Below are 27847 nucleotides of genomic sequence, written 5' to 3'. Positions count from 1 at the left end.
TGTATGTGTGTGTGTGTGTGCACACGTGTGTGACTATTCACACTCATGTTCATTTTCCTATTGAGGGTAGGCCTTTCTTGATCATTGTCATTTAGGTCATAAATACATCTGAGCAAGTGCAGCATGGTGTGTGCTTTTCAAACATTTATGATTGGCCAACACTAGTTTTGTTTTCTAGTAAAGAAGTGCGCTGAATTTTCCTATCATGGCCCTTGCACCTGGTGGCTTTGTGCAGCTAGCTCTGTCTTTTGGTGGCCACAGCTTCTAGTAATTATGCATTACTGTTGCTGGTCTCATGGCAGACAGTGAAGCCACCCAGGCCTCTGCCAGTGTGTATTCTCTAGTAGGCGTAGACCTTCCTCTGAAATAATATCCAGTGCTTTGCAAAGAAGAAAAGGGTGCTCAGGAAGAAAAGAAACCAGGGTTTCAGATAAATATGTTGTAGAAGGAAAAGCCGAAGTCAGAAGATGAATGTCTGAATTCTAGCACAGATTATTGGGCAAGTTACTTTAGTTTGGGAAACTTTGAGGGTCCTTGTACATGGGTTGGAGTGCTCATTTGAAGAGAGCCACACTTTCTCTTTTATGCTTGCACCATGTAAGGGGAGTTGACAGTGAATTGTCTCTGCTGAAGAGTTTAGAAGTGACCAGCTTTGTCTTCACGTGTCCCTGTTTGCTCTGGCAGGAGACCCGCGGTCTCAACTGAGGCCCAACTATGGTCCCTGCATATAGTCTATGTTCTTCTTTTTTGACCATTTTCCCATGTGCCTTTCTGTTTTTTGTTTACATTAGAATGGTTTTCACTGAATATTTTTTATGTTCATTTTGATGCTCATGTTGTGTGTTTATTTTCCCTGGGTAAGGTAGCTCAAAATATTTGCTCATACGGAGTGTGTAAATACATGTAAACAAAACAGGCAGTGGCTATGTTACTATAAACACATTTTAAAGAGAAAGGAGATTCTTAATTCCAGTTAATATTTTTGTTATAGATATCATTTTATGGGAAAATGTAATTATTTGTAATTGCCCTTAATAGGCAAGTAAACCTAACTGAGTCTATCTGTTGGATTTCTGCAGTAATGGGGCAAATGTCATGTTAAATTACAAGAGGTCTGCAGGATGTGTTAATCAGCTGTTTATTGCTATGACCAAAATACCTGACATCAACAACTTACAGGAAGAAAGATTTATTTTACCTCACACTTTCAGAAGTTTCTATCGCTGGTCGGAAGCTCCATTTTTCTGGGCCTGAAATGAGGCACAATATCATGGCAGAAGAGTATTGGGGAGGAAAGTTACTCAGCTTATGGCATCCAGGAGGTAGAGAAAGAGAGCAAGCTGGCATGCAAGGCAGGAGCCAGGGACAAGATATAGTCTCCAAGGACACTCCCTCCCCCGTGACCTATTTCCTCCAACCATGCCCCACCTTCCTACAGTTACCACCACTTCCCTATAGTTCGCTTGTCAATAGTTTAATCCTCTGATGAGGCCAGAGCCATATGATCCAGTCACTTCTCTAAATTTTCACCTCTGGATATTGCTTCATTGTGGACCAAGCCTTCAACACATGAACTTGGGGTACATTCCAGACCCAAACCATAACATAGGGATTCAGCTTGTCCTGACTGCAGCCATTTTGAATCATCGCTGCTGCGATTGCACTGTCAGTTTCCCTGTGTAGTTCCCCCACATACCATAAATACCCAAAGCATTAGAATAGCATGTGGGGCTTTATGTCTGCCTGGACCCTGGCTCTGGGATGTATCTGACTCTTTCATAGTAGCCTAAGATATTAGCAATAAGATAAGGTACATTCCAGTCAAGGTGAGGAGCTGAGGATGTGGCTCAAGCGGTAGCGCGCTCACCTGGCATGTGTGCGGCCCGGGTTCGATCCTCAGCACCACATACAAACAAAGATGTTGTGTCTGCCAAAAACTAAGAAATAAAAAAAATAAAAAGATGAGTTTGCTTTTGCCCTAACCCATAAATATATCCCTCTTTCTGACCCTAATTGCAAGGATCCAACTGGTTTTGCTGTTGCCCATAACTACCATTCTGTTGGTAAGCCTCCCAGTAAATTGCATTCTGTGTAGTCCTAGATCTTTCTGCCTCTCTTTTATCTCACAGAACTTTGGGCTGATTCTCATACACTTGGTCTAAGTTCTTCCAGAACAGTACGTTCCAATAAACCTTATCTATAATATTGAGTAGCAGTGGGGATTTGGCCCTGGGCTCTAAATTTCTAATCCTCTGGTCTAGAAGGCAAGAGAGTAATATAGACAATGATATAGGCAATGCTAGCTGAGAGAGGACAAAAGAGACTTTATTTATGTGATAGGGGGTTACAATGAGTGGTTTTCTTTTTCTTTATTTTTCTTTATTTTTTTTGAGGGGGGATGGTGTTCTGGGGATTGAACCCAGGTGCACTTAACAACTGAACCACATCTGCAGCCTTTTTTATATTTTTTGAGACAGGTTTTCACTAAGTTGCTTAGGGCCTCGCTACGTTGCTGAGGCTGGCTTTGAACTTGTGATCCTCCTGCCTTAGTCTTCCAAACTGCTGGGATTATAGGCATTTGCCATTGCACCTAGCTCCAATTAGTGTTTTGTTTTGTTTTGTTTTGTTCTAGTTGTAAATGGACACAATATCTTTTTATGTGTTTATTTTATGTGGTGCTAAGGATCAAACACAGTGCATCACACGTGTGAGGCAAGTGTTACACCACTGAGCATTGGTGTTTTAAAGCTATGATTTTATAACTTTCCTGGTCACTCTTTAGTTGCTTCTGGGAGCAGTGGTTGATCCTCATGTGAACCCAAGTAGAATTCCACTAACTGCCTTTTGAAGTCCTTTTGAATTCCTTTCAGAGATGGGCTGGCTCACGGCTCAAGAAGCTGGTCTGGGAGGAGGAATGTGAACAGGTCCCTCCCTGGCCTGCTTCCTGGGAGCATTCTCACTTTTTTTGCAGATGATGATTTGCAAAAATCTCAACCATTTCTGCAGATGATAATGATTAGATTTGAGAGAGGTATGCCAAGCCTAGGATTAAGACATCAGGAAAAGAGCTTTCAAAATCCAAATGTGGTGGGCAGAAAAGTGGGAGAGAAGGAATTTGGGAGAGGAGGTTTTATAAAGCAGAGATTCTGAATGCTTGCACAACATCCAAATTGCCTAGAAGACTTGCCTTGAAATACAGATTCACGGGAATGTCATCTGTCCCTCACTGTTCCTCCCTCCCTCCAGACTTGACTTTCTGATTGAGTAAATTTGGAGAGAGCCCAGCTCCTCTGAGTCAAGTCTTGGGATCAAGAAGGAGATTTCTCAGCCATAGAAAGAAGAAGCACCTTGGAACGGATTCTCAGAACGTGTGTCTAAAAGTATGGTCACAGTGATATATTTGAGCAGTTAGTCACAAATTGTAATTTCCAAATCTAAACTGGTACAGTGGCCTACACCTATAATCCTAATCCCAGTGATTTGGAAGGCTGAGGCAGGAGGATAGTAAGTTCAAGACCAAACTGGGCAACTTAGTGTCTCAAAATAAAAAAAGGGCTGGGGGTGCTAGGGATGAAGCTCAGTTAATAGAGTGCTTGCCTTGCATGCACAAGGTCCTGGGTTCAATCCCCAGCAGCCGCCCCCCCCCCAAAAAAAAAGCTGGGGATGCAGCTCAGTGATAGAGTGCCCCTGGGTTTATTCCCAAACCAACCCCTGCTCCAAATGGCGGGGGGGATAGAAAAACCAAAACCCCACCATCACCACTAGTACTAACAACAACAACAAAAAAAATCTAAGTTGGACTTTATGGCACATTCCTGTAATCCCAGTTACTTGAAAGACTGAGGCAGGAGGATAACAAGTTCAGGACCTAGGCAACTTAGCAAGACCCTGTCTCAAAATAAAAGGCCTGGGATGGGGCTCTGGTAGTGTATTCCTGGGTTTACTCACTAGCACCACTGGGGAAAAAATCTTCCAAGCCTAGGAAATCTTTATTACTGATTGGTAATCCCTCAAGAAGTCAGTACCTGTTAATTTGCTTTTGGATCATCTGCGATTGGAATTTCTCTCTTCGTCTGCTGTCCCTGCCCCCATTGCCTCTGCCAAACCACAAATTACTTATCAGTCTGTCTAATTCAACTTCATTACTGTTTGGCATTCCCGACCCTGCAAGCAAAAATAATACCCCGGGGAAGCTGCAAATCCTTTTATCCATCTGTGAAGACATTGAAGAAATAAAATTCATCTGATTTTTCTCAAGTAATTGCTTTTCCCATGTGGCTTTGGGATCTTGGAAAAGAGAACCTGCTTGGGGCCGACATAGAGAAGGAGGCTGTGGCATAGATGTTGTAGTAAAGAATCAAGTGAGTTAATGGTGATTCAGGGCTTATGTTCTCTCAGAAGCTCATTCTACAAGACACATGAGTTTGAGCAGAACTTGCGGAAACAGCTCTCTCCTTTGTCATTATCAGTCCATCTGTTCATTCGGTAAATACAGGTTGATCATCTCTAACCCCAAGTCTGAAGTCGTCCAAAATCTGAAATGTCTTAATACTGACAAGATGCCACAAGTGGAAAAAGCTTGCACTCGACCTCACGCCACACTGTGACGGTCAGAGTCAAATTCAGGCACATTAAAAATGGTTATATAAAATTATCTTTGAGCTCTGTAATGGCTTGGATCTGGAGTGTCTCCCAGAAGCTCATCTGTTAGGGAATATACCAGTGTTCAAAGGTGAAACTGTTGGATCACGAGGGCTCTGACCTCATGAGTGGGTGAATACATCAAATCCATCGCTGGATTCACCCATGGATAGATGAATAGACTATTGGGAGGCAGGACCTAGTTGGAGGAAGTAGGTCACTGGGGCAGGGGTATGCTGGAAGGGCTTATCTTGTCCCTCTCTACTTCCTGCTGCCATGAGCTGAGTAGCTTCCCTCCTGCCACACCCTTTTGTCTTGGAGCCAGTTAACCTTGGACTGAAAGTATGAGCCAGAATAAATCTTTTCTCCTCAGTTGTTTTTGTCAGGTATTTTGTCACAGTTATGAAAAGCCGACTAACATAGGCTGTGTACATAAGTTTTATAGAAAACATAAGTGAATTTTGTGTTTAGACTTGCATACTAGCCCTAAGATGTCTTATTATGTATATGCAAGTATTCCAAAATCCCAAACACTTATGGTACCAAGCATTTCAAATAACAGATACTCAGCCTATATTGTTTCATGCCTGGAAACCTGGGTATACCGAGCTCAGGCAGCCCCTGCCTCACGGCTGTGTGTGCTCTGGGAAGTCCTGTGGTAAAGTGGCCGATGCCCATTATTCTTGGGTGCTCATGGCATTTAAATGTTCGTCTCCTCATTGATTGATAGCTTAGTGGGCTGCCTCTCTTGGGCTCTGGTGCCTTCCCCCACTATCTCCTTTTCCCACTCATTTGGGATTTATGGGGCACTGTGTTGGTAGAAGAGCCTTCTACCCATACTTCACCAAGGAGTTGTGTGTGTGTAAGAACAAGTCGGGATGTGGGAAGGACGGTGGAAACCCCAGGGGCTCATCTGGGAGACATGTTCATGGAGTGGTGTGGGTGTCCTACCTTTTCAGCTGCCTGACACACCCATCCAAAGGGCCAGTGGCATTGTTGCTCTTTAGCACCAGAGGACCTGCCTGGCAGTCCCTGACACATCCCACTAGTCTAAAGGGTTGATAAGTTCTCTGTGATTTCTGATCAAGTTTATATTTTACAATACCACGTTTACTGACACCCACAACCAGTGTTAGTATGCCTCAACAGGCTGCCTTGGCCCGCCTCGGGATGCCCTTCCCAGGTTGGAGGCCTTGAGGGGTTGTGCTGTGTTTGGGGAAGAGCAGACCCTGCTTTTAACAGGTAACAGGGTAAAAGCCCAGAGATATGCATACCTCTGTCCTTTTGTGGTGATCCCCAAATTTAATGTATCTTAGAGACTTGGCAAAGGCACCCTGGATTTTATGAGCACCTGGTTTCTGTAGTTGGTAGGATTGTTCAGGAGAGAGGGGCAGGGGTAGGAAGGACATGTACCATACTTTTATTTAGTAGTAGGTCATGAGTTAAGGTCCTGGGAGTGCATCTGCCTTCTTTACCCCGACTTATTTTCAGAGCATGTGGCGAGCAGATGGAGTCTGGAAATAAAAACAGTTACCTCTGCTATATGGAAACCTCACAACTAGACATGGGGCTGGCCGTCTCTATAGCAGGAGCAAAAACCATCCGTCTGAATAATAGTGATGTTGATGGGATTTCAAGAGCGTTTGAGCTTTTCCCTCTGCCCTATGACAGTGTGTCGGAATACTAGGCACGGAAAGCAATCTTTCCCTTATGCTCGGTCTCTTCAGATTACTTTTGTTTGGCTTTGTGGTTCTGTTCTAGAGCATCCAGCGCCTGCCTGTTCAACAGTGAGGCCCTTGCAGTGAGATCCCAAGTTCCAGTGGCAGGTCCCTGGAATCTCTGCTGCCTGGAGGCTGCCAACCTTCTTCCCTCTCAGAACTGACTGCAGCTCTCTCCTTGGTAACATGTCATTAGCATGTTTTGCATGAGAAGGAAGAGCCAGCCTAGCATGAATATCAATTGCCAGGACTCTGGAATTCAACTGCCTTTGAAATGTTCCTTTGTGTGGCTTACCTCTCTGCTCCAGGGTCATTCTTCTGTATGCAACTCAGAGTCCCTAAGTCATCTTATTGTCCTGCTTTTTTTTTTTTTTGTTGACCTGCTATCACTATTTACTTTATTGTAGAAAGTACAAAAAAAAAAATAAACGTATTTTAAAATAAACTAAATGTTGATAGCAGGTCCAGAGATACACATATATAACACAGACGTGAATGTGTTACACACACCCACATACACACAACCTACAGAACGATAGGCACCCGTATGTGACATACTAGCACGGGCACACACACGCTCCATACATATGACTACACTCATACGACACAGATGCACCCCCTACATACAAATGCTCATTATCTACTAAGTTGTCTCTTGGATCCCTAAATTCCTGGGGGATTTTTTGTCCTTTTTTTTTCATATTTGTCACCATGACCTGATTGCCTGGTTTCTTAACTAGGACAATTAAAACCAGTTAGTGCTTTTATAGCTTAGAGTTTGCAGGTTTGTCAGAATCAAGAAAAAAGGGGAAGGTGGGGAACAAAAGGCCCTGAGGTTATCGTGCCTACCTAAATAAAAAACGTCAAGGTGGAGTACCACGTGCTAGGCTTCTAGAATTGAAGGGCTGCTGTAGCTCACACCACTCCCCTAGAGAACAGAGCACTCAACTCCCGCACAGGATGTCCCTTAGTAAGGCAGGGAGGAGGCTGTGGAACGTTTTTAGTGGATCTTTTGCTCTGAGTCATTATTCCCTTCTCAAAGGGACTTTGTCCCCAGCAAGTGAGTTTACCTTTGGCAGGTGAATTCTCTGCCATTTCTGGGTGGATTGCAGAGCACCCCAGCCTGATCAGAGGTTAGCAGTAAGAGATGGCTTTGTAAGTAGAGCTCCTTTTTAAAATCATTATGCTTCCGGGTAGCCAAAGGCATGTAGATTTGGGGCAAAAATTGCAGCTCATTTAATTTTCCTTTTATGTGATATGGTGGCTATTTATTAAATAACAGATACCAGGTGCTTTTAGATGGGCCTATGGATGCTAGATTTTAGGAGTTTTAATAAGAAAAATTGACATACACCTCAGCTTTTAAAAATGAAGTGAAATATTGAAATGAAACCAGGAGACCTGACCCATGAGTTGCACCTCTTGGAATGCATCTTCAATTTGACAGCATCAAATGTCATCCTATTTTATAACCAGACAGGTGCTAAACTGGTTATTGTTCTCTAAGCCGTTTATTGTGGTATCCAAATTTTTTTTTTTTGATAAAACTTTAAATTAGAAGTTTCCGTGAGTGTCAAGCTAATACAGTTAAAAATCAAACTTTCGAGTTGGGTTGATACTTTCTTAAGCTCTAAGTTCGGTTGCTGTGTTGCATCAGAACATTCATGCCCTCTTTCAAGGTTCAGTGGGATTTAAGCTCTTCTGCCCTTCTCAAGATTTTGAGAACTTTAGCCCTGACTTTGGAGTAGTAGGGTCCAGCTCCTTCTGAGCTTGTGGTGATACAGGGGAGCAGGAGGGCACTGGTCTATGGTACATTTTTTTCTTTAGAACATCTGTTAACCCTGGTAGGGACCCTTTTCCCTCACCTAGGACATTGCAGTACCGGCATCAACAGGGCTCTGGATTCCAGTACTGCACATGCCATCTGTAGCACCCAGATTACCACATATCATGTCCAGATTGCTCCAAGACATGGTTCAGAAGTAGGTGCATCTTCTGGGCCTTAAGGCCAGCCCTGGAGTGAAACTCCTTTGCACTGGGTCTGGTGAAGGTTTCCACTGTTTATTAGTAAATAGGTTGTGTCTCTCTCTCTCTCTTTTTTTTTTTTTTTTTTTTTTGCTTTAACTAGATCTTTTACCTGATAGTAGAATGCATTTATGTACTTTCATATATCATACATAGATGGGATAAAATTTCTCATTTTTTCATAGTGTACATGTTGCAGAATCATTGGTCATGTAGTCACACATATGCATACAGTAATAATGTCTGTTTCATTCTACTGTCTTTCCTATCCCCACATCCCCTTCCTTCCCCTCCCATCACTTCCTTCTACCTAATCTAAGGTAACACTATTTTTCCCTAGTACCCCCTGCCCTATTATGAATTAGCATCCATGTATTAGAGAAAACATTCAGCCTTTGGTTTTGTGGGATTAGCTTATTTCATTTAGCATGATATTCTCCAATTCCAACCATTTACTGGCAAATAATTTCACTCTTCTTTAAAGATGAGTAATGTTCCATTGAGTATATATACCACATTTTCTTTATCCATTCATCTATTGAGGGACACGTAGGTTGGTTCCATTGTCCAACTATTGTTAATTGAGCTGCTATAAACATTGATGTGGCTGTGTCACTATAATATGGTGATTTTAAGACCTCTGGATATAAACCAAAGAGTGGGATGGCTGGGTCAGATGGTGGTTCCATTCCCAGTTTTCTGAGGAATCTCCATACTGCTTTCCATAGTGGTTGCACTAATTTGCATTCCCACCAGCAATGTTTGAGTGTACCTTTTTCACCACATCCTCACCAACATTTATTGTTGCCTGTATTCTTGATGAGTTGCCACAGTGTGGCTGGGCACAATTCGGGAGCCACTTGTCAAAAGAAACAAACTTTATTTTTAGAACACACACGCCACACCACACAGCTCCTCAGGAAAAACCTTCAGAGCCCAACTGCCACCACCGGCTTCCCACAAGCCTCTCAACTTCCTCCCCTCCTCCTGCTCTTGATGCCTATTGGCTGGGTCGTGTGGGCGGAGCCAAAAAAGTCCCCCAATGAGCAGCTCCATGGTCTGAAAGGGCGGGGAAACAGCCCAATGAGCATCACCACAGAGGAGCCAATCAGTTGGCAGCTAGAAGTTTGCTGGGGCCGCTGTGAGCCAATCATCAGCTGGCAGCTGGAAGTTTGCTGGGGCCCCTTAGGCTGTGGCTCTCAACAATGAGTGCCATTCTGCCAGGAGTAAGATGAAATCTTAAGAGTAGTTTTGATTTGCATTTCTCTAATTACTAGAAAAATTACCTTTTCATATATATGTTGATAATTGTATTTCTTCTTCTGTGAAGTATCTGTTCAGTTCCTTAGCCCATTTATTGATTGGTTTGGGTTTTTTTTTTTTTTTTGGTGTTAAATTTTTTTGAGTTCTTTATATATCCTAGAGATTAATGCTTTATTGGAGGTGCGTGTGGTAAAGATTTTCTCCCAATCTGTAGGCTCTCTCTTCACATTATTAATTGTTTCCTTTGCTGAGAAGAAGCTTTTAATTTGAATCCATCCTATTTATTGATTCTTGATTTTACTTCTTGAGCTTTGGGAGTCTTTCCTGTTTAGGACGTCAGATCCTAGGTTGACATGGTGAAGATTTGGGCCTATTTTTTCTTCCATTAGCTTCAGTGTCTCTATTCTAGTGCCTAGTTGATTTTTGTGCAGGATGAGAGATAAAGGTTTAATTTAATTTTGCTACATATGGATTTTCAATTTTGCCAGCACCAATTGTTGAATAGGCTATCTTTTCTCCAGTAAATGTTTTTGGCAACTTTGTCTAGTATTAGATAACTGTACTTATGTGAGTTAGTCTCTGTGTCCTCTATTCTGTACCATTGGTCTACAAGTCTATTTTGGTGCCAATACCATTGTTGTTTTAGTTACTATAATCTGTACAAATTTCTAGAGACATATGACCTACCCAAACTGAATGAAGAGGTCAAACATGATTTAAACAGATCAATTTCAAGTAATGAAATAGAAAATGCCGGGCTGGGGATGTGGCTCAAGCGGTAGCGCGCTCGTCTGGCATGTGTGCGGCCCGGGTTCAATCCTTAGCACCACATACCAACAAAGATGTTGTGTCCGCCGAGAACTAAAAAATAAATATTAAAAATTCTCTCTATCTCTCTCTCTCTCTCTCTCACTCTCTCTTTAAAAAAATAAAATAAAAGTAATCTTAAAAAAAAAAAAAAAAAGAAATAGAAAATGCCATCAAAAGCCTACCAAACAAGAAAAGCCCAGGACCAGATGGATTCTCAGCCGAGTTCTACAAGACTCAAAAAAGAATTAACATCAATACTCCTCAAAGTATTCCATGAAATAGAAAAGGAGGGAACCCTTCCAAACTCATTCTATGAGGCTAATATCACCCTGATACCAAAACCAGACAAAGACATATCAAGGAAAGAAAAATTCAGACCAATATCCCTGATGAACATAGATGCAAAAATTCTCAATAAAATTCTGGCAAATCGCACACAAAAACATATTAAAAAGATGATGCACCATGATCGAGTGGGATTCATCCCAGGGATGCAGGGTTGGTTCAACATATGGGAATCAATAAACATAATTTATCATATTAATAGACCTAAAAACAAGAATCATATGATCATCTCAATAGATGCAGAAAAAGCACTTGACAAAATTTAGCACACCTTCATGTTCAAAACACTAGAAAAACTAAAGATAGTAGGAACATACCTCAACATGGTAAAAGCTATATATGCTAAACCCAAGGCCAGCATCATTCTAAATGGAGAAAAAATTGAAAGCATTCCTGCTAAAAACAGGAACAAGACAAGGATGTCCTCTTTTACCACTTCTATTCAACATCATCCTTGAAACTCTAGCCAGAGCAATTAGACAAAAGAAAGAAATTAAGGGGTTACAAATAGATAAAGAAGAACCCAAACTATCACTGTTTGCTGATGACATGATTCTATATTTAGAAGATCCAAAAAATCCCACCAGAAAACTTCTAGAACTAATAAATGAATTCAGCAAAGTAGCAGGATATAAAATCAACACCCATAAATCAAATGCATTCCTATAATTCAGTGTTGAATCCACTGAAAGAGAAATTAGGAAAACTACTCCATTGACAATAGCCTCAAAAAAAAAAACAACTGGGAATCAATCTAACAAAAGAGGTGAAAGACCTCTGCAATGAAAACTATGGAACACTAAGGAAAGAAATTGAGGAAAACCTCGGAAGATGGAAAGATCTCCCATGCTCCTGGATAGGCAGAATATTGTCAAAATGGTCATACTACCAAAATCGTAAAACAGATTTAATGCAATTCCTATTAAAATCCCAATGACATTCTTTGTCGAAATAGAAACAGCAATCTTGAAATTTATTTGGAAAAATAAGAGACCAGAATAGCTAAAGCAATCCTTAGCAAGAAAATACCAGAATACAATACCAGAACTTAAGCTATACTACAGAGCTATGTCTCTTATTGATACTGAGGCCTCTCTATTGGGTGTCTGTCTGCTGCCCTAGTTTGGGTCTCCTTAACTACTCAGAGGTCCTTTTATTGAGTGATGCTAGGGATCAGACCCAGGGCCTGCCTTTCCCATGGGCAAGTGATGGACTGCTGAGCTACATGCCAGCCCTCAAGTCATTTTGTTTTAAATGGAAAAAGCTACTTCCTTAAATCTGAGGTCTGTTTTATTACTCTTGGATGGAAGGAAGGAATGTGTGGGCAAAGGTAGGGCCGGCTCACTTGTTGCACATTTGACAGTTGTAAGCTTCAGCGACGGACTGATAAACATGTAAGCATGCATATGAAGTCTGCCTCTGTGTGTGTGTGTGACGCATGTTTTATGTATGTATATGTGTGTAAACACCTGTGTTCATGTGACACGAAAGATTCATGAGACATGGTTGTTTCTAAAGAAAATTGCCTTTGTTTTTCTCATTTATCATAACGCATGACTGGTTTTAAAGGTTTTTTGAGTGAATTGATTGGCAGCCCATCTGAGAAAGGTCTTCCCCTGTGTATATTACAGGTTCCCGTAAAGCCACATAAAAATATAAGTTGAAGTACATAGTTCTGAACAGAGCTGAGAATTTTCATATAGAAAACTTGGTTTTCTAAAACTTCCATGTCATTTTTTATTGAAAAAGTGCAGTTGGTGTGTGTGCTCATGCGTCCTGATGCCTCGTGTTCTATGGTATACCACACCAACATACAGCCTCATGTTGTCTTCTGGGGATGAGGTATGAGAAAGCATATGTGGATTTAACTCCTTAAAGTGGTTGAAGGGGATTGTCAAGGGTTTCAGGTGCATGCAGAGAGAGTGCTAATTGGAATTCTTGACTTATTCTTTTGCATTCTTCCTCTAGGCAAGCAGATGCCCAGGGTCTGGCAGTGAGCCCAGGAGCACCACAGGACCCACCAGATCAGAACCCACAGACCCCGTTCACATTGTCTGAATCATCCCACACTTGGGAAGCCTCAGAGCTGCCCCAGGAGGGCCGGGGCCGAGCAGGGACTCTACCCCGCGATTATAGGTACTCAGAAGAGAACACACGGGAAGACTCAGGACCTCTGTCCCAGGGAACCCCTTCGTCCCCACATGCTCAGGGAGAGGATTCGTGGCCAGTGAGCACAGCAGCACTCCCCAAGAGGCCAGCCCCGCAGAGGCCTCCACCGCCCAAGCGCGAGCCCAGGAAGTACAGTGCACCTGCAGACGCTCAGCCGGCTGCCCCTGGCAGGCCCATCCCAGCGCCATCCCCTGTGTCCCTGGAGGCGTGTGTGACCCACCAGCCCCTCTCCCATAGCCCCTCTGTGTTCAGCAGTACCCAGCCTCAAGACACCCCAAAGGCTACCACCCATGAGTGTGACATCCAGCATGTGAATGAGGACACGTCCCATCCTCGGCCAGAAGCACTGCCCCCTTCCAGGTTCCAGCACCTACAGGCAACCACCATGGAGACCTCTCGCTCCCCCTCGCCTCAGTTCGCCCCCCAGAAGCTGACAGACAAACCCCCCCTGCTCATCCAAGATGAGAATTCAACAAGGTATTGTCCTGTGGTGGTGGTAGCATGTGTTCATCCTGTTTCTCCTATAGGTGCTGGTTTCAGTGACTCCTTCCCAGGTGCTTTGCAACTGGTGCCTTACAGTAGCTTAAGACACTGGATTTAAAGTTGGTCCTGGGAAATAACTGTTGGAGGGAAATTACTTGGAATTTTAATTCAGGGGGCTGCTCTTTTCCAATGAGAAGAGCCATTCTCTTCACCTGAGCAGAATGCATTTATATCTATGTCACCCACAGGTATTTGCTGGCTAGGGATGTATTTTTCTTGCACATACAGTACTTAGCTGGGGATATAGCTCAGTGGTTAGAGCCCTTGTCTCAAGGGCCTATGTATCATCTTCTGTACTCAAGAGTAAATAAGCAAATAAACATACTCACTTTTTTTCTGCCCTTTTTTTAAATGGTAAAAAGCTAAGCAACGTAGGCTGGGGCTATAGCTCAGTGGTAGAGCACTTGTCTCACAGGTGTGAGACCCTGGGCTCAATCCTCAGCACCACATAATAGATAGATAGATAGATAAATAGAGAGAGAGAGAGAGAGAGAGAGAGAGAAGTTTGGCTAGGTTTTTTTTCCTCCTGGCACCAGTAGATGGCTCTCTTTCCCCAGAGTGTTCTTTTTAGCCTTTTGGGCACAGTCTCCATGAACATGGCCCAGCTCGGTACCTCTGAGAGCAGCAAGCATTTGTTGTCCTGGGTGAGGCCCTGTGGTGTTGGCCAGGAGTCTTCTTCCCATTCTCTCTCTTTGGGTGCTGTTGGAGCCTCCCTGGCTCCTTTTACCAGGCCCTTCCCACCTCCCCACCCGCTATTTTAAGGAAAGTGTGCCCCTTGTTGGGTAGCAAGTTCACTGTTTATTGCTGAGATGATCATCACAGTCATTTGAAAATCTATGCAAAAGGTAGCCTGAGGTGTTCGGTGGAGGGTGGAATGCACTTGTGGAATCTTTGAAGTGGGACCATGGGCGGAAGTGCCCAGTGCGGACTCCAAGGGGCCCTGAGGACATTCTCAAGCAGGTGTGTGCCAACCTGCACTGAGAAACCCTGACCTGAAGCACTCATAATGATTCTGTGAAAAAATGCCTATTTGCTATAAGTTTAACCGAGCAGGGCTTATTAAAGTTTGCACTGTCATTGGAATAAAAACAAATGAACATTAAACAGACCTCATATTCCTCAACAAACCCCAGAAGATCCCCTCAAATGCCTATAGGTGTGTGGCTGACAGTTTTAATTAGACTGTTCAGGGTCTAGAGACCCCACGAGGAATCAGATGGGGAAAACCTCTCAACCACCTCTGTCTTATCTAGGACGTATGATCTGGCAGCTCCTTACAGGTGGGTGGTTGATCAGGGATCTTAATCAGGTTCCCTGTTAGGAAGGGACCCACCAGTCTGAGTCCTGGGTTGGAATCCATCTATTGCAAGGATTTCAGAGGACAACTCTTCTCTTTCCAGAATCGAGCGGGTGATGGACAACAACACCACTGTGAAGATGGTGCCCATCAAAATCGTGCACTCGGAGAGCCAGCCTGAGAAGGAGAGCCGCCAGAGCCTGGCGCGCCCAGCTGAGCTGCCTGTGCTGCCCAGTGGTCTGGAGAGAGATCAGATCAAGACCCTGAGCACATCCGAACAGTGCTACTCCCGCTTCTGCGTGTATACCCGCCATGGTGCTGAGACTGAGGCCCCACACAAAGCCCATTCTCTGGAGCCCCAGCCCTCCAGCACCCCCATACCACCTGCAAAGAATGTCTGTGCCTCCCCTCCTGGGCTCAGCTACATGAAGACTAAAGAGAAGACCATGGAAGACCTGAAGTCGGAGGAGCTGGCCAGGGAGATTGTGGGAAAGGACAAATCCCTGGCTGATATCCTGGATCCCAGCGTGAAGATCAAAACCACCATGGACCTAATGGAGGGCATATTCCCCAAAGATGAACATCTCCTAGAGGAAGCACAGCAGCGGAGGAAGCTGCTCCCCAAGATCCCCTCTCCCAGAACCACGGAGGAGAAGTGAGTGCATGTCACTTTCCAGCGGGTGCATGATTCTGCCCAGAGCTTCTTTGGCTTAAAAAGGGAGGAGGGCCACATCTGCTTGTGATTCCAGTCTTTGGGGCACAGATTTTCATAATGGTTTCCATTGCTTAGCACTTTGGAGAGCATCCCAGTAGAAAAGGCAGAAGTTTAAAGCACTCTCCCTGGGCGTGGTGACTTTGGGGCCTGGCATAGGCATGATAATACAAGCTGCAGCAGCTGAGGTCCTTGGCTTGCGGCTGGCATGACATGACAATGAGCACAGGTCTCCTTTCCCCTAAGACAGATTCTCAGTAGAGGCCATTGTGTGCCCCAGAGGGCACTTGGCAATCTCTGGAGACATGTTTGGCTATCATACTGGAGAGGGGAGTGCTCCTGTCATCTAGTGAGAAGAGACCAGGCATGCTGCTGTCAACCCACAGGCCCTTAGTGCTGAGGCTGAGAAACCCTGCCTTAGAATGAGAGGCCATCTGTCCATCTGTTTGTCTTCTGTCTCTCTCTCTCTCTCCCTTTATTCCTATCTTCTATTGACCTATCAACTATTTTTTTCTGTTTAACTTGTATGCTGTCTGTGTGTCTGACTTTCTATCTTTCTGAAGCACATCGCAATTGCTTCTTGGCAGAGGATGGGATGGATACTGAACAGCTCTTTCATTCCTTAGAGATTTTTTTTTTTTTTAAAGCATTCCAGTTTACTAGGGGCTCAGGGTGTAGCTCCATAGTAAAAGCTAGCATGTGTAAGACCCTGGGTTTAGTTCCTGGTACCAAGAAGCATGTGTGTAAGTACACGCGCATACATGCGTATTCTCTCTCTCTCTCTTTCATATATATATATATATATATATATATATATATATATAAAATCACTCACACTCACACACACACACACAGAGAAAAAAAAAAAGGAAAGAAAAAACCAACTGTGTTCCATAGACTAAGTATCTATTTGGTGAGGAGTTTTGTTTTAGTTTTAACCTCATCACTACCTTTTTTCCTCCTCTTTGGCTACCTCATCTCCCTGGCTGGTGTCTTTCTGTCAGTGCCCACTTTTATTTGTCACAACCCAGGGACATGTCTGTACATCTGGTTGCAGTTAATTGAAGTTCTGACCTCCTTACCCAGGAAGGAAGAGCCAAGTGTGCCTGCCTCCGTGTCTCTGGCCACCAATTCCACCTATTACAGCACATCAGCCCCCAAGGCGGAGCTACTGATCAAGATGAAGGACCTGCAGGAGCAGCAGGAGCCTGAGGAGTACTCGGGGAGTGACTTGGACCATGACCTGTCCGTGAAGAAGGTAGGAAAGAGGAATTCCAAAATATAACTATACTTTAAGCTGGGTGTGGTGGCAGGCATCTGGAGCCCAGTTTGCCCTGGAGGCTGAGACAGGAGGATGGCTGGAGCCCAGGAATTCAAGGCCAGCCTGGGCAATAGAAACTCTGTCTCACAAAAAACAAAATGTGCTGAGGGAAACAGGTAGGCAGGAGGTGCTGGGACCACACTTTTCTACAGAAACTCTACACCACATTTCTGAGGGCATTTGTGTTTAGCTTTCATGCAGGACAAGGAAATGTGGGACAGCTTTAGAAAGCCCTTTATGATGAATTCTTTGTTCTCATCTTTTTGTAAAAGTCTTTCTGTAAGGGTCTTTCTGCCATCTTTTTCTAATAAGAGTCACTGTCAAATTAGGTCAAGTGGATAACAATCTCTTTAAGTTAAATAGATAGTTCCTTTCTACCATAATTAAAATCCAGGGGACCTAATTGTCTGACCATCAGTGAGTCACCTGTCTTCCTTGAATATCAATTTCAAATATCTGTAACTCAATGTTGGATCATAAATAAATCAAACATTGGATCAGAAAGAACCTTGTCAGCCAAAAGCTATCAGATGTTCAACTCCTAAGAATTCACCCAGGCCCTTGAGAGTTCAGAGTAGACAAAATACTTCTGCTCATCTCATGGGAGAGATGAACAGCCACCACAAAGATAAACATATGATACAGGCATAGCAAACCTGGCCCACCACCTGCTTATGTAAGTAAAGTTTTATTCACACAGCCACATCCATTCATTTACACAGGGTCGATGGTGGCTTTCATAGGATGGCAAAATTGACTGATTACAACAGTAATCTAACAGCCTGCAAAGTCTAAAATAATATTTTCTGTTCCCTGACAGTTTGTACATCCTTGACACACTATGTCAAGGCATAGAGACAAATGAGTGTGACCTAGAGGAGGTTGTAATGAGGGGGTTGCTGTAATGAGAGAACCAGACTGACATCAGGGGCAAACTCTGGAATGTCTGATAGAGGCAGAAGGCGATTTGGTGGGTACAGAGGTCCTACAGCAGGCAAGCCTGGGAACAAGGTTTTGGAGAAGCAGAAGAGGCCAGGGGCTAGAGCTACGTGGGCAAGGGGTCAGCTTGGAGATGAGGTACAAATAGTACTCGATTTGTGGACAATCATGACAGTCACTGTAGGGACAGAGTTGTATCAATGCCAGTGTCACTGCTATCATGTCAGCTTGAAACCTTCACATGTATCAGTAGCCAGACATATGACATTATAAAGAGACTATGGCATTGTCAAATAAAACTAGGCTCAGAGGGCAGCATGTGGTGTTTATTTTAAGGGCCTGGAGTTTGCTATAATTATCAGTACTGGGGTAAGAAAAGGAGGTAAAACAAGACCTTTGTAAACAGTTATGTTCAGAGTCTATGTCATTAGTGATTTAAAAAATATTACTGGGTGGGGAAATAGCTCAGTGGTAGAGTGCTCACCTAGCACGTGCGAGGCCCTGGGTTCGATCCTCAGCACCACATAAAATAAATGAGTAAAATAAAGGTATTGTGTCCAACTACTACTAAAAATTAATTTTTAAAAAATTACTGACTGGTTTTAATCATGATAGATATATTATGAAGGGCACTATTTTCACTTTAGGAAGCAATAATTTTTTGGTTCGAGGAATTAAATAGGGAAATGGAAAGTGAGAGTTTTGGATTTGGGGCTTTTAGAGGTGTTATTCTGGCTCAGGGTAACATTGCTTTATTCTGATTACAGAATCTCCTCTTTAAAAAAAAAAAAAAAAAAAAAGAACTGAAAACTTTTTCAGTTGTTTCTCATAAAACAAGAAAAGTCAGCCAGGCTTGGGTGCATGCTGTAATCCTAGCTACTCAGGAGGCTGAGGCAGGGGATCACAAGTTCACAGCTAACCTGGGCAATTTAGTAAAACCCTGTTTCCAAAAAATAAAAAGGCCTGGGGCATAGCTCATTGGTAGAATGTTACTATGTTTAATCCCATCACCATAAAAACTGTAAGACATGCAAGTAAAACCATACAGTCTGAACCATTTCAATTTAGCTCTAGCCTAATATAGATATATTAGGCTGTCTAAGACCCTGGGTTCAGGGTCTTAGACAGGATGTAATGAATTTTGTAAGTGCAGGCCTGGATGCCACCCACCTCCATCTGGGTGCCACTCTGTCCCTCTGCTCTGAGTTGGGATCCTTCTTCACCAGAAATGACTGCTTTGGGACTGAGTGAGTTACTGTGAGGTCGAAGTCAACTTAGATTTTCAGTTGAATACACATATGTTTGGCCATTGTACATGCTATATAAATCACAGCTCTCTGTGCTGTCAGCAATTCTGCGGTCCTATTTTTTTCCCTTGATTTGACAGGCTACTGCTACGCTCCCCCCCCCCTCGTGTCCAGCACTCACACATTCATGATGTCATGCTTGTTCACAGAGCATACACCAGTAGAGGTGTGTCTATCAGTGAGCATAGTGTACATCAGGATTTGATTGGCTACCTGCTCTATAGCTGCTTAATAAGGGAAAATAGTAAATCCCCAATTGCACGTTGTCATCTATGTTTGCAGTGCTGGGGATAGAACCCCAGGGCTTCAAACATGCTAAGCAAGTGCTTTACCACTAAGCCACACTGCCAGCCTCCTTTTATATGTGAGTGAGTGAGTGTGTGTGTGTGTGTGTGTGTGAGAGAGAGAGAGACAGAGACATCCATTTTCCATTGCTATAACAGTATGTCACCAACTACAATTTATGAAGAATAGAGATTTTAGCTCAAGGTTCTGGAGGCTGGAAGTTCAAGAGCATGGTGCTGGCACCTGACAAAGACCTTCTTTCTGCATTGTAACATGGTGGAGAGCATTGTATGGTAAGACAGTGTAGGCCACTAGCTCAGATCTCCCTTCCTCTTTTAAAGCCACTTATGCCATCACAGGAGTCCCACTCTCATGACCCCAACCCTAATTACCTTCCCATACCAGGCCTTCAAATGCTGTCAACATATGAAAGTGTGCGAGAGTGGGAGCTCTTAAGCAGGGATACAATATATGAGAGATTCTGATGGCCTATACGGAAGCATCGTGCTAGGTGGGCTAAGTAAGTTTCTACATCTGGGGTAGCTTAGGTGGACTCTGCCCACCTTATGGGCATTCTTCAGGAAGCGGTTTAAATTTCGAATCTCTGAGGTTTACAACTTCCTTTTTAAACAAGGAAGTGAATGCAAAGCCTAGAAAGAAAAGGCCTTGCTTTGTCCATGGAATGAAACCAAAGGAGGGTGTCTGGGGCTAAGCCAGTTGGAGAAAGAGAGGAGTCCTGGGAGCCAACCCCCAAGCTTTGGCCCATCTCAATGGAGAGGTAGAGGCAGCATGTACCTGGCTACCGCATAGTCTTATCCTGGCCTCCTGGAATGCCACGTGCTACAGAAAAGAAGTGGGTAGGCTTGTCAGGCAGCACATTCCACAGTGGTGAAACCTCAGCACCCTGCCTGAGGTTGAGAGCCGTTTATATTTATGTGCCACCCTGAGTCAGGTCTTGTCTCAGAATCCTTGGAAGCCGGTATCTGTACCTTTTAATGGCCCTTTAACAAAGGGAATATATTTTTAAATAAAAATTTGTATAAGACATCAAAGAATCAAAGAAGGAATTTAGACTCTTCAGAGTGCCCAGTTTCAGGGCAGTCCAGTCGAGGTGGGTTTTGAAGGACAGTTTTCATGCGCTGGTGTGAGATCTTAATCACATTCATTCTTCAGTTGATAGCACTGAATAATTATTGAGGGGCTGGGGGTAGATAGCTCAATGGTAGAATACTGCATAGCATGCCACACCCCTGCATCAAAACAAACATATAACACTGGCTAGGGGTCCTCTTCTGTCTGAGGTATTTCCGTTGGCTGAAATTAGTTACTTGAGTCAGTACTGGCATCAGATAAGAATCTGGAAAGTTCTCTACTTTCTGTTTTGTGCTTTTCTCTCAAATGATCAGTATCTAAAATATGGCATTTTCTCAGCTATGGGATTTGAAGGTGCATTTTAAATAATTTATTAGTTCATTTTAGTTATACATAATGTTAGGGTTCATCTTGGCGTAATTATACAAGCATGGAATACAATTTCCTCCAATTCAGTCACTGGTACTTCCCCTTTCCCTCCCCTTCATTTTCCCCATTTCCTTTTCTCTACTCTTAGTGATCTTTCTTACTTTTATATATATTTTTTTACTTAATGCATCATAGATATACATGAAGATGAAATTCACTGTGGTATATATGTAAATATACATAGGAAAGTTTGTTCAGATCCATTCCACTCTTCTTCCCTCTTCGCATTCCTCCTCTCCCCCACCCTACAATCCCCTTTCTCTAATTCTCTGATCTCTCTCCTATTTTCATGGAAACTACCACGGCCCTCCACCTCACAACTTTGTTTTTTCCTTATTTTGGTCCAACTTCTGCATATCAGATTTTTGGGGGTCTGGCATATTTCACTTGGCATAATGAATATGGTTTAAACAATCTCTGCAGATAGTCTGGTGAACAGACACACAGGAGTGTGTGTGTGTGTGTGTGTGTGTGTGTGCTTATGTACACGTGAGCACAACATAAAAGAAAGGCTGGGGTGTAGAAGGGTCTAGCATGCATGAGGCCCCAGGTTTAATCCCCAGTATGGGAGGGAGCAAAAGGGAGAGATGAATCTAGACTCATATCTGTTTGGTTTGCGGGGGTGGGTTGTTGTTGTTAATTGTAAGGAGAAAATGCCTTGACATCCTGACCTAGAAAAGCCAAAGAAATTTATAAACTCCATGTGGTCCTTCTTAGGAGAATTGTGCAGATTAATCAGCAATGAGACTGGCTGGCTGTAAAACAGCTTACCATTTAATCTGTGGCAGAGCCAGACATGCTGATCAACAGAAGGCAGATTGAACCTAGAGGATACAATCCCTGCTCATACCTTTCACATTTTGTGATCTTTTAAAAAAATGCTCGATGTTGGTGTGAGAGCTGGGATCTAGAGTTAGTGTTTGCTACTTACATAGTTTCCACTGGGGAAGGTGGAGGGGCTGTGGAGGTGGGTACTGGTGACGGTTACACAGCAGTGTGAATGTCCTTAATGTACACTTTAAAACTGCTTAAGATGAGGGCTGGGGCACCTCGTGAAGCCATGGGTTATATTCCAGCACTAAAAAGAAAAAGGAGGGGGCAGGAATAAAAATAGCAAGTCTTAAGTATATTTTGCCATAATAAAAAAATAGTCATTTGTTTCCATTTCAAGTCAAAGTCAGTATATTATATTAAAAGACAACCCTTCACAGTCGCTGACATCCCTTTGTCTTAATTTTTAATTGCTAATCATATGTAGAAGGCACTTTGAATACTAGGTTTTAGTAGTAGACATGAAACTCAATAATTTGTATGTAAATCTTTAATTTGGAAAATTCCAAAGGACAAAGCATGAAGTATCCCATGGACTATGTGAGTCCTTGCAAAGGTACAGGTTGGAATGGCTTCTACTGTGAATAACTGGGACAACTCCAGTATTGTCCGATAGGACATTAGCAGAATGAGAATAAGCTTTACTTTTCATTTATTTATCTGTGTAATTTTATGTATTCTCTTTATTTATCAAATGTCAATAATTTAGCCAGGAGTCTTCCTCCTTCCTCTAATCTTATAAAATTCCTCCATTGTTTGGTGATGTGAAAATTGATTTTCACTCAGTTCTGCTGATTTCCACCCAGGTGGCATGTGCTGCCGTCGCAGTAACTAGGGGCGCCTGGCTTGGGGCAGTGCTAATGAGTATGTCCATACCACCCTTGCCCCAATAGCAGGAACTCATCGACAGCATCAGTCGCAAACTGCAAGTGCTCCGGGAAGCCCGGGAGAGCCTGCTGGAGGATATCCAGGCCAACAACGCACTTGGTGACGAGGTGGAGGCCATCGCAAAAGATGTGTGCAAACCCAATGAATTTGACAAGTTCCGGATGTTCGTTGGGGACCTGGACAAAGTGGTGAACCTTCTGCTCTCGCTGTCAGGCCGCCTGGCCCGGGTGGAAAATGCTCTCAATAATTTGGATGACAGTCCTTCTCCTGGTGACCGGGTATCTATAGACACATCCAGCTGGGAAATGGGAACAGGGCAGTCTTGTGGGAAGGCTGTCCTTGGGGTGTTGGGAAAGTCAGCTCTTTGAAGCCTAGCGCTGTTTATATGTGGCCTGTCCACCTCCCAGTGCGAGATGCTATTGAAATGTCCAGTGCTCACCCACCTTTCTTTCCTTTTAATGTAGGGAAAGAGAATGTTAGATGAAGGGAATTGGGGTAGGAGTGCAAAGAATTGAGCCATTGACACTGGGCTGCAGAGCTGCTGGGAGCCCTCCCAGGAACATTGTCTCTCTTTGACATCTTTTTTATTTATTCCCTCTGATCATTACTCACAATAATCTCTCCTTGGAACTCATGTCCATGGGCGGAGATTTTTCTCCTCCTGACTCAGCTGTTGATGGTGTTTTATGATTGCTGCTGCTTATGATTTAGCACCAGTGTGTCCAGAAGTCTAGAAAGAAGTAAAGGGCTTGTTTAACATTTCTCCCAGTCCTGAAGTGTGCTGCTCTGGGGACATTCTCACTGGGTCTTTGAATTATATTATATGCATAATAAAGGGAATACTATCTACCTTGTTGGCTTTACCTCATAGGATGGTTATCAGAAAAGCACCTAATTTCATTGTTTGCACACAGTTGGCCTTTAAAATAATCACCCTTATGATTAATAAAATGCCCACCACCCCATCCATCTCAGTAGCTTCCAGGCACTAATGAGGCCTGCTGATTTTTTTTTTTACAACCTGAACTGCAATCCTTCAACCAATTAGCATCAGTTTACCTTTGGATTGGAATGAATTGGCCTGACCTGGTCTCTTTCCGTGAAAATATACCGTCTCCTCCTTCCGCACACCCGAGGACTCGAGTGTTCCACTGAAGCTGGCAGGACACTGAGTGCTTGTTGCTGTGGGCATTCCTCAGGAGTAGCATGCTGAGGGTAGTTCCTGGTGTGAGACACTGTTTATTGTGATAATTCCTCTTCACTGACTTTTTTTGTGTTTGGCACCTTGCAAAGTGCCACCGTGTCCTTGTGTTCTTTCCTTTGGCCGCTGTTCAGCACCACTGCAACAGCGCAAAGCAACAGAACAGATATGCTGGTGCTTAGGTAAAAGTCAGGAACTCTGGCTGGGGGTGTCACTCAGTGGTACAGCCTGTGCTTGGCTTGCATGAGCTTGGCCCAAAGTCCATCCCCAGCACCAGAAAAGAAAGGAAGAAACTTGCTCCTTGAAAGTGAACGTTTCAGCCTGTATATGAAGACAGAGAAAACGTTCATCTCATCCTTTCTGAGTTTTCCTTCAATTTGGAGTGGGTAGGGAAGCTAGCCGTGTTCTGTGAGCAGAGAGAGTGATTGTGAGTGTCATGTATTGGGAACAGGGTCTCCTGATTTCCAAAAGAGGGCCCTTGTAGGAAGTGAGGGGGACCGATCCCAAGGCCTCTTTTAGTCCTCCCTTCTATCCTACTCTGCTCCTTAGTTTGTCCTTGTTTGGCAGTACACTCACAGGCTCTCTCTGGCACAAGGTTTAGAAATCCCACTCTGGAATTTCTTTAGGCCATTTCCCTTTCCCCAAATTGCCCACAGTGTTGTCAGGAGATGGCTTTGACACAGATTCCCCAACTTGTTTGCCCCTTATGAACATCTCAGAAGTTTGAGTTTCTGGTCCCCTGATTACCCTTTTGCTCATCATGATTTCTGTTGACTGTTCAATGCAGACAGTGGCAGGAGACCCACAGGGACCCCTAAGCCGCTCCCCAGAGGACTGAGGCAAGAGCCTGCCACAGCCTCAGGGCTCATGCTGCCCATTTCCCGAACATTTCTGTGTGGATTCCATTGGATAATCTGATGGACGGCTGTGGGACCAGCGCACCCAAAGCTGCCTGGTTTTCAAGGGGTTAGCTGGAACCCTGTCTTAGTCCTTGCCCTCAACAGACTTCTTTCTCTCCCTGTCCCTCAACAGCAGTCGCTGCTCGAGAAGCAGAGAGTCCTCATCCAGCAGCACGAGGATGCCAAGGAACTCAAAGAGAACCTGGACCGCCGCGAGCGCATCGTGTTTGATATCCTGGCCGCCTACCTCAGCGAGGACAGCCTGGCAGACTACGCGCACTTTGTGAAGATGAAGTCGGCCCTCATCATTGAGCAGCGGGAGCTGGAAGACAAAATACACCTCGGGGAAGAGCAGCTAAAGTGCCTGTTTGACAGCCTGCAGCCCGAAAGAGGCAAATAAGAGACCTGTCCCCAGCAGAGGTCAGACACAAATCCTTCAAGCTCCATTCCCAAGGATGCAAGTGGAAACCCCAGCCTGTATTTATGTCCTGGAACGAGATTCCTCCATATAGCACAGTGGCTAGTAGAAAAGCAATAATGTCCGTGTTTGTGTAGGATGTTTATTTAATTTTTTGATTTTGCTTTGGAATGCTGAGCAGAGTTTGTGTCATGCATGACTCCACATGAAGCTGGACTCTGCTGGCTGGCGAGGCCCCATGGAGGACGAGGGCTGGGCCTGCGGTACATGCATGTGGTCATTTTCAGCAGTGGGCCTGCCGTTCCTCCTGTCCTCGGATGCCAAACCAGCTCCGGGAAGTCACCAAGCATGTCCTGGGGGTGCTTGAGAGGGGAGATCCTGGCGCACTTCTCTTGTGGCTCACCCGGACACGGGCTGCTGTGTTTTGTCCTTGCTCATCCAACAGTGTGGTCATTTGTTGTCTCTATCATCTGATGATGTTACCTGACCCAGCAAAACTCATGATGATGATGCTGATAATTTATTAATGTGTGGGAAAGGTGAAAGGTTTCCTAATAGTTAAAAACCAGCTGTGAAATGAACAACCTACATGTTGGGTGCATTCATTCGAAGATTAAAATTGCCACTTAAATCGCATGCATGCTTTAAAACACACCCACACACAGAACAAATACCTGTAGTTCTCACTGACATCAGTATAATCTTTCCCAGCCAAGTAAAATTACGTGGTTAAAAGTATGTCCAGTAATAATGTTCTTGTTAGTTTCCCAAAACCTATGGAATATTTTTAGATGACTTTTCCACCCAGAACATTAACTTTGTGTGCTAATGATAATTGGCTTGTTTTTTCTCTTGTCCTCCAAGTCTGTTGTTGCCTGAGGGCTGCATTCCTTGTACTGGAAGACTTCTTCCTCTGGTTTTTCAGAGGTTCTGTGGACTGTCTATTCCCACACTTTATCTTTTTCTGCCACAGTGTTTAAAGATTCTGTGCCCTATGTCTTGGTTGTAAAGAGAGTCTTACTCATTAAAACGATACTCATGCCTCGATTCCCAATTGACAAGTCATAGACTGGGAGAAAACACTTGCAAACCATGTCTCTGACAAAGGATTTGTATCCAGAATGTACAAAGAACTCCCCAAACCCAATGGTAGGGGGGGAAAAAAACGGCCCAGTTTAAAAAGTGGGCAAAAGACTTGGGCAGACACTTCACCAAAGAGGATATATGCATGGCAAATAAGCACATTGAAAAGATTCTCAATCGCTGGTGGTTTGGTTATGACTTACTTATTTTATGTAGTAATTGTAGATCTGGTGTGTTTCCTCAGAACATCTTCACTGGACTAGATGCATGGTTAATGGTAAGCAAGTCCCTCGGATGACTTGATGTTTAGGGATTATTAGAGCATTTATTTTATCAAAGGATCCTTTGAATCTTAATTTCCCCTTAATCCCTTAAAAGAAATTTCTAGCAGGTGCGGGAGTTCCTCTGTTATCAGTGACCATAGCCTTCCCAAAACACATATTCACACACCCACACATATGTGCTCATGCACATACGTGCGTGCACACACGCGCGCGCGCATGTCTGAAAGAACCTGAATCCACACTTCCTGAGCCAGAATTGCTGAGCTGGGCTCCAGAGGCACTGTGTTGATGCCATAGTGCATTCTGCACAGCAGAGTCCAAACTGGCAAGCTTCCTCGATGCAGGCAATAAACCTTGCCTTTGCGGCATCCTACACATGCCAAAAGGCTGAAGGCCTCTTCAGAAGTGTTTGTTCCTGTTGAATTCAGCTACTTCTAACTTGAAACGTCCCTGCCCTGCCATTGTTCTGTGGCATCTTGCCCCTTCCCACCTGGTGGCCCCTTGCTGTGGATGTCAGTCACGGCAGACAAGCCAAAGCTGACTGTCCATAGACCCCCTCAAGTAATTTTAGAATGTTGTATTTTTAATTTAGACAAAGCTTTTTACCTGTGATCCTTTCCCCTCACATACAGTATTGTGATCATTTTAATGATACATGTGTAAAATGTGAAGAATCAAATGTGTGTGTCTGCACTCCGCCCTTTTGTGTCTTTTTTATGACTTTCTTCTACATAGCAATACATAGTGCTCTAGTATCCTTTTAGTAAAGCACACATAATCACAACCTTCTCATCTGTAACCCTGTTTGCCTCTTAAATGTCTGGTTAGCGGGGACCCAAAGATTCCAGTGAGGGGTGTACATATCTTGTATATAGTGATGTTCTTACATATAAAAACAATCTGGTGCTATTGATTGGCCCTGGGCATTCGTAGGTGGTGGCTGATCCTCACCCTCTGTCATAGCACAGCTGTGGGAAGCTCTGTGTAGCAAGCTTTCTTTTGGTCAGGGGTGTTGTCTGTGGCTTGTGTCCAGCAGTCCACAGTGGCAAATGTGTGCAGATTTCATGCTTGACACTTTCTATCAACAGATCATCTTGCTTGATTTTAACTAAATAAATAATGTCTCTTTGAGTGAATGGAGCATGTCTTTGATTTACCTATGTTGCAGATTTTTTAAAAAATATTGGGGTGTAGCTCATTTGTAGAGCACATGGGAGTCAGGTCAAGATCAATCCCCACCATCAAAAGAAAAAAACACACTCTTAAATCTTCACCATGTATTAGATTCTTAAGCCATTTGAGTAAACTTTAGTATTGACTGTATGCTTGTATCTGGCCTATGTGGTT

At 43.7% G+C, this 27847-nt stretch overlaps 1 protein-coding gene and 1 long non-coding RNA gene across 10 annotated transcripts in view; one reads left to right on the top strand and one right to left on the bottom strand.

Moving 5' to 3' along the window:
* Window positions 1–27636, top strand: part of Shroom2 (shroom family member 2) — a 132661-nt gene extending 105025 nt beyond the window's left edge. For 6 of the 9 annotated variants that reach the window (XM_078035136.1, XM_078035138.1, XM_078035139.1 and 3 more), the window contains 5 exons: window positions 12771–13448; window positions 14915–15466; window positions 16610–16781; window positions 22621–22893; window positions 24849–27636. In XM_078035136.1, the coding sequence (XP_077891262.1) occupies window positions 12771–13448; window positions 14915–15466; window positions 16610–16781; window positions 22621–22893; window positions 24849–25115 (1942 nt within the window). In that variant the 3' untranslated portion in view covers window positions 25116–27636. Of the gene's footprint in view, window positions 1–7491; window positions 7515–12770; window positions 13449–14914; window positions 15467–16609; window positions 16782–22620; window positions 22894–24848 lie in introns of those variants that run through there. The other 3 variants (XM_078035143.1, XM_078035137.1, XM_078035140.1) reach the window with 3 other exon arrangements.
* The window catches only part of LOC144371799 (uncharacterized), a 69270-nt gene continuing 42473 nt past the window's right edge, over window positions 1051–27847 (bottom strand). Inside the window, exons 2-3 of the long non-coding RNA XR_013431928.1 lie at window positions 1868–1937; window positions 1051–1250 (exon numbers count right to left, since the gene is read on the bottom strand). This is a non-coding gene — a long non-coding RNA (uncharacterized LOC144371799). The remainder of the gene's footprint in view (window positions 1251–1867; window positions 1938–27847) is intronic.

This window comes from Ictidomys tridecemlineatus, chromosome X (assembly GCF_052094955.1).
Source record: "Ictidomys tridecemlineatus isolate mIctTri1 chromosome X, mIctTri1.hap1, whole genome shotgun sequence".
In the NCBI taxonomy this organism is placed as follows: Eukaryota; Metazoa; Chordata; class Mammalia; order Rodentia; family Sciuridae; genus Ictidomys; species Ictidomys tridecemlineatus.
Note: the sequence above shows the minus strand (reverse complement) of the source record. Positions and strands in the feature narration are given on the sequence as shown.